This window comes from Sodiomyces alcalophilus (assembly GCF_042370955.1).
Source record: "Sodiomyces alcalophilus JCM 7366 unplaced genomic scaffold ACRALscaffold_5, whole genome shotgun sequence".
Lineage (NCBI taxonomy): Eukaryota > Fungi > Ascomycota > Sordariomycetes > Glomerellales > Plectosphaerellaceae > Sodiomyces > Sodiomyces alcalophilus.
The window spans coordinates 4265880-4275821 of NW_027263536.1; the positions used below are offsets into that span (position 1 = coordinate 4265880).

Genomic DNA, 9942 nt, shown 5'->3' on the forward strand with positions numbered 1-9942 from the left:
TCGGGTTTTTCTGGTATTCTTTTATCTGTATTAGGTCCTAGGTTAGTAGTTATATAATAGAGGGATAGGCGGCCGGGTATAGTTGCTAATGCTATAAACGGAGCCTAATAGAGTTAGGAAACTGCGTTATAGAGCGCTATTATATACTATAAATTCTTTTCTTTTTATTTATTTAGCCTCGGCCAGGAGTAAAGAATTAGGGACTGACTAGAAGGCCTAGACAGTTTGATATTTGGCCTATAATCGTGGCTTAAAAGTGGGGCTATAATAAATTCATCAGTCTCCCTAAGTACTATACCCATTTTATATATAGATCTTAAGTAGCTAAATCGGACTATTATCGCATATATTCATAAGGTCAATTAACTTAGGGCTTAATCCAGCAAAACTCTATTTATAATCCAAATAACCATTACTATAGCTAGCGATAGACCCTATAGATCCGAGCTACCGTAGCAGGCCTTTACTTCTCGCGATAAGGGTCACGAAGCCCTTATCGCCCACGCCTTCTCGAATAGCTATAACGTTACTAAATACTAATAGTATCCTTCTAGTAATAATCCGATACGAATCACGTACTGTTATAGGAAGGGTCGGGTAACTACGGCTCGAGAGGCCTTAACGCATAAATCTAAGCGCCGGAAGACGTTAACGTAGATAACTGGTTATCCTTTTAGGGTTAACCTCCGCCTTCGCGATATAGGCTGGTTTATTAAGGCTATCACGAGCCGTAACGAATATAATCACGCCTAGGTTAAAGCCACTGCTTTCCCTTAATTTCGCGCCTAGGGCCTTCGGACACACAGGCTTAAGATTATCTCTATATAGAATAGCGGCGTTCGGCCCCGGGATATCGTGATAATACTCTGTAATCCGTAAGATCCTAGAAGGGAGGCGTTATAAATAACCAGGGCTAATATTATAAACCTACTCGGCTAGCACCGCCGCGAGGAGCTTATAAGAAGAACTACGTTATAGTGGCTATATAAGGTATACCTATTATTCTTACCGTTATTATCTAGTTATATACTAATTTATTAGTAAATTAATATTAAGAGTAACTTCTTTTACCGCGACCGTCGTACTAACCAGGATCGGATTTAATACCTCTTTATCGCCCCGAAATCGTTAATTATACTCCTATAGTAAGCGCCCGATATCCTTATTATCGACGTAACGTATAAAACCAATAAGTTTAAGATACCGCTGCTTAATTTCTATAGTATATCACCGCTTTAAAGAGCCTTCTTAATTACGATTATCTTCCTAGATAAAGAGCGAGAGTCCTAATATACTTAGGCTCTTTAGGTTTTAACGGAATATATCCTCGCTATAGGAGTGCCTTTACCACGCTATATTATTATAGACTAAGAACTCGCCCTAATAAACGCACTAAAAACCTATATAAACTTAAGACTAGTCCCTAATATCCTATACTATTAGTATATTAATATAAACGTGCTTATAAAGACTAAGGCCTTTTTCCTTAAGGCTACTAGGTTATCGGATAGTAGTATCGAGCGCTATCTATCCTTTAAGGCCTTTTTAAAGGCCTGGAACTCTCTTATCGTAAGTCTTATAGAAGACCTATTCGTTACGCGATTATAAGACTTCTAGTAAGAGGGAAGACACCCAGCTAACGCTGTTAATTACGTAGTACGTACCTAGATCGAGCCCTATAAAAAGAAGCTCGTGAATTACTTTATAAACCGGGTGCCTTATTTCGGTAACCGGACCACCTCTATTATAGAGTCTTTACACGCTAGTCTTAAACGGTATATCTATTCTTCCACGGGCGATCTAGTAACTATTTTCCGTAGCCTAAAGCTATACTAAAGGAACTAAAAGGAGGATATATCTTTTAAGAGGGCACGCCGAAGTAATAAGGTGGAACTTACTATAGCCGGCGTTCTTTTTAGCCTTATCGGGTAATAAGTCGTCCTATAGGTGCTTAAGCGGATCGCGATCGAGCTTTATGCCCTAGAAAAGGCGTAGTAGGGGAGGGTATCGCGACTATAGCCCTTATAATAATAATTAGGGCCCTATTAGCCTTACGCTATTACGACCTCTTTAGGCCTGCCTTACCGGTATATACTATTTAGGCACCTACGTGACTCTAAGCCGCTTAATATCACACTTATCGACGTCTACTAGCGATAGAATCGCATTAAGGTTAATACTAGTACTACTCTTAGGTATCGCCTACTAGGTCCCCTTAATCCGATAGTTATTCGTGGAAAGGGCCGGCTAAGAGGGGCTATAAAGATATCTATAGTAAGGAGAAGGAGAGGCGAGGGCCAGAATAGTATAAGGCGGCTTTTATCGGTATTCGAAATCTCGGCTACGGAAAAGCGGCGCGATGCCCTCCTACTATTAACCGCTCCGCCTACCCTAACTCTAGGTTATAAGCCGGGTATATAAGCCCCTCGGTAGTCTATATAAGTCTTCGAGACTCTAGAGACGATTAAACAGGCGGCTTTATAGGATTATAGATTAGAGTGTATTTCGGCTAAGTTTAAGGATAGAATAGATGCGTTAGTAAGGAGCGTAAAAAAGGGTTCCTTAGAGGACAGGGAAGACAGGAATAAGCTAGCCGAATTAGAGGCTATAATTAAAGGCGGAGTATTAGTTTAATAGTTCTACGATTATTCGTAATATAAACGAAATAGGATACGATAATAATCCGATTTAGCTACTTAAGATCTATATACAAAATAGCAGTATCTATATATAAAATAGGTATAGTACTTAGGGAGGCTAATGAATTTATCATGGCCCCACTTTCAAGCCACGATTATAGGCCAAATATCAAACTGTCTAGGCCTTCTAGTCAGTCCCAAGAATTATAACTACGTCCACTACTTATTACTAGTGTGATATTCGGCCACGCTGAGTCTAAGTTAGACGTCGTAGATAGTAAGAGAAGGAGATACCCGCGGGACGCAGGGCTTTACCTTTCCCGGGGTATATACTACGCACCACTATCCGGCACTATACTAGGACCTAAAACTATATAGCTCCGGATTAGTGCTAGCATTATACGAGTACTAAACCCGTATAGCGCTGGATTAGTGCTAGCCCTATACTAGCACTAAACTAGTATAGCGCTGGACCGGTGCTAGCGCCGTCCTAGTATTATACCTAATAAAGCGCCTAGCCTTATATAGTCTAAGGTTCCCCCGGAGATATATAGAGCAGGAACCTCGCCTCCTCCTTTAGAGAAGATATTCTACTTATATATTATTTACTATACCCTAAGGTTTCCTTACTTAAATCCTCTTATAGGTCCTATAGTACTGGCTGGCCAGAGATATATATGGTTAGTGCATGGTATCTAGCCTTGTATTTAAGACCAAATATAACTTACATGTTAACTAGTATTCTCGCTATATAAGTAATCCCTTGTAAGAGTACTTTACTGCGTTAAATGTAATCTGGGCTTATATAAATATATAAGCTAATATCAGTATTTTATATAACTATAATAAAGAAGACCTTAGTACTTAAGGTTATTCTGATACCAGCTTCTTAGATATAATCGAAGATAGAACCTCTATTTTAGGATATATTTACTGCGTGGGAGTAAATAACCCCGTTAGTTAGACTTTAAGTAAATAAAAGATCATTGCTTTATTAATAACAGAGGCCGAATATATGTCTATTATAGAAGCTTCTAAAGAAGGCATCTATTTTTATAATCTATATAAAGAAATACTACAGAATTTAGGTCTAGATTCTAATACAAGAGGCAATAATAATAATAATAATAATAATAATAATAATAATAATAATAATAATAATAATAATAATAATAATAATAATAATAATAATAATAATAATAATAATAATAATAATAATAATAATAATAATAATAATAATAATAATAATAATAATAATAAAACTCTCGAGATTCCTACTATCTTAATGGATAGTAACAGTGTAAAGAAGCTTGCCGAAAACCCTGAATTGTATAAACAGGTAAAGTATCTCCACAGGCAGTATCACTACTACAGGTATTAGCGATATAATAATAATAATAATATAAAGATCGTATATATTAATACGAAATTTAATAGAACTAATACAATGACTAAAGATTCAGTAAAAGAGACTTATAATACTCTTTACGATTATATAAACCTAGGTTATAAAGACGATACGCTACCTGAGTATGATTTACCGCCTTATGATGATATTAAAGAAATAAACTACTAGGTTTTAATACTGGGTATTCTTAGTTCTTTATAGGGGGGTTTAACTAGGTTTTTTACCTTCGGGTTTTTCTATATATTAAAGGTTTTCTTCTGACTTTTTCTTTAAATAATAACTATAATAATAGTAGGGGTTTTTGAATTATCCCTTAAATTAAAATGAACATGTTTTTTCTAATCTTTCGTTTATATATTCTAGCCTTGGATAGACTAGCATTACTACGATATAATATCATATAACTATGACCTGACTAAGCTGCACTTATTATATAAGAGTTAGCTTACGGGGGGGTTTTAATATAATATATATAATAAGTAGTAATTGTGATAATTATAAGTATGATATTTAAGTTAAAATAAACTATATATAGTTATAACTATATAACTAGACGTCTACTTTATAATCAGCTTAACTTATACTATAGTACTACACGTATTATACGTGTATATATACTTAGCTTATAATATATATACTAAATACACTAGGTATCGTAAAAACGATATCTTGGTTATTACTTAAGGTAATAACGTGGCGTGATAACCGTCGCGTAGGCTATTTACGTGATAGTCGCTACCTAGTTTTTCAGGATCTTTTGCCAGCCCCAGATCTAGGAAGAAATCCCAGAAGTAAGCGCTTTATCAGCTTATACAACAAGCAGTAATCCTACTGATCTATAAATTCAACAGCTTTTGCTTGATGTTCCTCTCTTCCGGGCATATAGCCTACTACTCGTAGCCTAATTTATTTAAAAGATCTATCAGTATATAGTGGATAACTTCTCGGAGCTTAGGAGAACTTAGGGAATTATAACCGTTAATATCCCCGTTATTAAGATATAAAAGACTTAGATGTTATAGGTTTTATATAAGGAGTAAAGAGAGTCATTAAGACTATAATAATAATAGGTCACGAAGCTAACCTTAGGGGGAATAATTATAAGATTATTCGTTAAGCCCCTTTAACTCAGGACTTAACGGCGAACACCCTATTTAAGGACTAGTAACTATCCTCCCTAGGATCTGTTTATAATAACCTAAGGCCCTAAGACCATAGGTCTTAAGCCAGCTTAATAATCTTAAAACATAACTCAGTCCTAATTATCCCTAGGGTTAACCTTAGGGCCAGTTCCGGATTCTTAACACATTCCTCAACGCCTATAAGTCCTATCCAAATCCCTCGAATAGAATATCCCTGATATTAGGGCTATAACCCTACGCCGGTCTAGGCGACTACTCTAGCAGGCAGGCACGGCTATTAACATTAAAAGCTATTAGTTAGCTATATCAGAGACTCGTATTAATTAGTTAAGCTATTAAATAATACGCCTATAGCCGTATAAACGGCTAAAGGTAGTGCCAGATTCTAATACTCGATTTATTTATATCGAGGCGATTAAGAGGGCATAGGCTCGTAGAACATAGCTTATTTAGCTAAATAATATTACTACTAAGGAATAGGAGGGGCAGTTTAAGGAATAATATTCCGGATTCCTATTAGAATAGCTAGGATATTAAAACTATTAGTCTTAAGAAAGTACGTCGCCTCCTTAGCCGAGTAATTATAAGAGTAGGGTTAGCTGTTAGTCGCAGGTAGGGGGGGGGGTGTTTATATATTATACACGTATTATATATACTTAGCTTATAATATATCCACTATAATTATATTAGGTATTAAAAATACGATATCTTTATTATTACTTAACCTAGTAACCTAGTATAATATCCGTCGCGTAGGCTATTAACGTAATAGTCGCCAGCTAATCTTCCAGGACCTTTCTCCTAGCCCCGGATCCAAAAGAAATCCTCGACGTCAGACCTTTATATATATATATATATATATGTATATATATATATATATACGTAAATAGCAGTAATCCTATAGATCTACGAATTTAACAGCTATTTACTTAATTTCCCTCTTTTCCGCTAGAATAACCTACTACTTAAAGCCCAATTTATTAAAAGTTAACTCTATAAAAATATCCAATCTATATACTAAATTCTTACCCTTCATCCTGCGAGTAACGTACACCCAGTTTCGGGCCGGAACAACCTGTTCCGCCCCTGTTGGGGGTCAAGCTGTGCAACAAATAGCCGTACTCTATTTGACAAGATCGACTTAGTACACTTCTAGCCTCGGTCCGTAACCGCATACGAAGTACGAAGTACATATCATGCACGCAACTCGAACCTACCTAACCGAGGATCCTTTCTTTTATCGAATGCAAGTATTCCCACGGGCCACCTCGAACTACTAAGCTCCTTAAGAATACTCCCGCTGGCTAGAACGTCCATCGTTCGGATTAGCGGTCCTTCCAAACCATTATGATCGCGACGACAACCACCAGCAGGATGCCAATTCATGCCGTTCACTCCCCGCTTCTACGGCGCCCATGGCATTCAGTAATCAGAACGCGAAGCTTTCTGTCAACCTTGGCTGTTCTGGAGCAAAGGGGTGGACGGCTCAATCGTGGATCCCTAAGTTCCATATCGGCAGCAAAGAGACTCGGCGGGCCAGTGCATGGGTTTGTGGCCGGCGGTAACGTCACGGGCGCCGCCAACGAAGCTGCCAAAATCGACGGCATCGAGAAGATCCTAGTCGTCGACAACGAAGCTTACGAAAAGGTTTGGCCATTTCCACCCATCAGTTCAACGTTGATCTTCTGACATCCTTGTATTGTATAGGGGCTTGCCGAGAACTTTGCACCTTTACTTGCCGAGAACATAAAGAAAGGCGGTTATACCCATGTCATTGCTAGTCACACCGCCTTCGGGAAGAATCTTATGCCCCGCGTGGCAGCCTTGCTTGACCTACAGCCAATCTCCGATGTAGTGAAAGTTGAAGACGAGAGCACCTTTGTTCGCCCGATCTACGCGGGCAATGCCATCGCAACTGTGCAATCCACCGACCCTATCAAGGTCTTAACCATTCGCGGCACGGCATTCCCAGCTGCTGAAGGGTCTCGTGGGGTGGCGGTGGTAGAGAAGGGAGTTGACCCCAAGGAGGGATCGTCCACCGAATGGATATCCGAGGAGTTGACTAAGTCAGATCGCCCCGAACTGTCGACGGCCAGCAAAGTCGTCTCTGGCGGCAGAGGACTTAAGTCGAAGCCAGACTTCGACACAACCATCCTTCCCCTGGCAGATGCGTTGGGCGCGGCTGTGGGAGCATCAAGAGCGGCCGTCGATAGCGGCTATGCCGACAATAGCCTTCAGGTCGGCCAGACAGGAAAAGTGGTGGCGCCTCAGTTATATATGGCAGTGGGCATCTCAGGGGCGATCCAGCATTTGGCTGGAATGAAGGATAGCAAGGTTATTGCAGCCATCAACAAAGACGCCGATGCGCCGATTTTCCAGGTTGCTGATGCTGGGCTAGTAGGCGACTTGTTCCAAATAGTCCCGGAGTTGACAGAGAAGCTGAAGCAATAGGCTTTCTAACAAGGGTATATAGTATACAACGCTACAATGTAATTATACCATGACTACAGGCCATGTTCTCAGCTCGCAATTTGGAGCATTTCACCCGTATTGATAAATTTCTCTCGTTCCTTCCCAATGAGTCGTCCCCTTTGCTTTTCGGCGTGGTCGATCTTCTTCCAGCCTGCCCAGTCCACTACCCTGACCCCGCCATCCGGCAACTCTTTTCTTAAGCCGTCCCAGCCAGGTGAAGGTGATGAGTCGCTTCCGCGCAAGAACACCTTCCCAGACAGCCAGTCCTGGATAATTGCATCGGCTGTCCCAAATGCGTCCTGCATGGTTGAAGCTATTACCCCACTCGGGCCTGTCTTCACCCACCCAGCGCAGTAGAGGCCGGGAAACAACTCTGGAATCCCGCGTGGCTCGCTTGCAGACAATCGAAGGACCCGTCCCCAGCCATCGTTCATTATAACGCCTCGCTGGTTGTCAAACAAAACCCCAAGCTTCTTAAACCCGGGAAGAGGTGTCGACTTGTATCCGATGGATCGAAAGACTAGAGGTGATGGGATTGCAACTTCTGAACCCGTCAACCGGGACTGAGAACCATGATCGAATTTCGAAGATAGCTCGGTTCGTTCCAGGACCGTGGTTCGGACCTCGTCTGGAAAGTTCTCATCAGGTAAAAACCTCGACGGAGACAGACAAAAATCTAGGGACCATGACTTGAGCGCCGAAGAAGGACACACTGGAGTGCCTTTTACGATTACCTCCATTAGCCGTCTGGGGGCCCTGGGCAAGGACTTAAGGTTGTCGGGAATGAGTGATCGCTCTGCTGGGTGGAAGGCTACCGCAGGGATCTTCATTAACTCCCGGACTTCTTTGACGGTGAAAGCAGCCTGGTTTCAGTTAGGACATGGCTTGTTTACAGGAGTAGTGATGTGCCAGGTAGGCAACATACCTGCATGGGGCCTCTTCTTCCAATGACATGAACTCGTCGCACGCGTGACTGAGACAGGATCTCAAGGGCATGGTCGGGTATATCTGTGTTTCGCAAGGTATCAATATTTTGAAGCAGTATCCGGGCTACATCCAAGGCGACATTGCCTTGCCCAATTATGACGGCTTCGTCCGCTTTAGAAAGGTCCGGCGCCAAGTTCGAGCAATCTGGTAACCCATTGTACCAGCCAACGAATTTGCGGGCTGAGTAGATTCCGCCCAAGGAGTCTTCCCCGGGTATGCCCAGGAGTCGATCTCTGGACGCGCCGTATGCCAGGAGGACGGCATCATAATGCCGGAGTATGCTTGAAAGTCCAACAGAACAGCTGTGGTGCTGTGGCCTGACCTCGGCCACGGACATATTGCCGATGAATGTGAAATTAGGGGAGGTGGCAACTTCTTCAAACCTGAGTTGGCAGTTCTATCAGGCACAATGTATCAGTTATTCCGACAGTCAAGACCGCAGGCGGACAACCGGCTACGACAGGCTTACCTTCACTTCTGGATGATCAGGGGCCACACCGAAACGAACAAGACCAAAGGGAACGGGCAGTGACTCGTACATATCTACACGGGCGCCAGGAAGGCGGGACAGTATCCTCTGCGCTGTATAGAAACCCGCCGGGCCGGACCCCACGATCGCCATCCGAAACGGGGCATTAGGCTGGCGGGGCAATCTCATGTTACTCACCCAAGCAGGTCTTGTTGCACAAACAGCTTGCAATAAATTGGCAGTAGATGTTGCATAAACAGCGTACACAAAATTGGCAGTAGATCTGTTGATTTAATTGACTCGGTAGACCAGTTCTTATCTGCTAGAAAATTGCGCCCTTGATCCCGTAGATGACTTATAGCTAGTCCCGGGACGGAATACCCTGTTCCGTTCCTGTTTAGTCTAGCCTGTGTAATGCACCCCCTTAATTATATAACTGCTTAATAGTTACCAAATTAAGGCTATTATCAGGCATTTACGCCTAAGGTCCTTAATAAGCCTGATAGGCTATATTCGTAGGGCCAGGTTATACACCACTTTAAATACAGAGGTACTTCTAATAGATATACTATATTATTCTTTCTTCTTTTTTACCTTAAGACTTAATATCGTAGACTAATACTCTTTTATAGTTTATAGTAAATATAAGTCTCTTATTATACCTTATTTATATTCTAATAGCTATAAGTATTATACAACTAAATGGGTTATATAAATGTAGCTATACTAGTACGGCTACGAAGCGCGGTGTTTAGACTCCGAGCTTCTAGGGTATTAGTCACCAGAGCAGGCGTGGCTTATAGATAACAGAAGCCACTAGAAGGC

General features: G+C 41.3%; 3 protein-coding genes across 3 annotated transcripts; 2 read left to right on the plus strand and 1 right to left on the minus strand.

Moving 5' to 3' along the window:
* Positions 1 to 1443: 1443 nt before the first annotated feature.
* ACRALDRAFT_2107815 (uncharacterized protein) lies at positions 1444 to 1608 on the plus strand (the record flags this gene model as incomplete). The annotated part of the gene is made up of 1 exon (XM_071023347.1): positions 1444 to 1608. A coding segment is annotated over one exon (165 nt), but the record flags the coding sequence as incomplete, so codon positions are not given.
* Positions 1609 to 6536: 4928 nt separating this feature from the next.
* Positions 6537 to 7640, plus strand: ACRALDRAFT_2042988 (uncharacterized protein; the record flags this gene model as incomplete). The annotated part of the gene is made up of 2 exons (XM_071021305.1): positions 6537 to 6836; positions 6897 to 7640. 2 exons carry the CDS (start codon positions 6537 to 6539, stop codon positions 7638 to 7640), a joined length of 1044 nt encoding a protein of 347 aa, XP_070874272.1.
* A 68-nt stretch (positions 7641 to 7708) lies between these two features.
* On the minus strand, positions 7709 to 9306 carry ACRALDRAFT_1071759 (uncharacterized protein; the record flags this gene model as incomplete). The annotated part of the gene is made up of 3 exons (XM_071017894.1): positions 7709 to 8524; positions 8587 to 9045; positions 9118 to 9306. 3 exons carry the CDS (start codon positions 9304 to 9306, stop codon positions 7709 to 7711), a joined length of 1464 nt encoding a protein of 487 aa, XP_070874273.1.
* Positions 9307 to 9942: the final 636 nt, after the last annotated feature.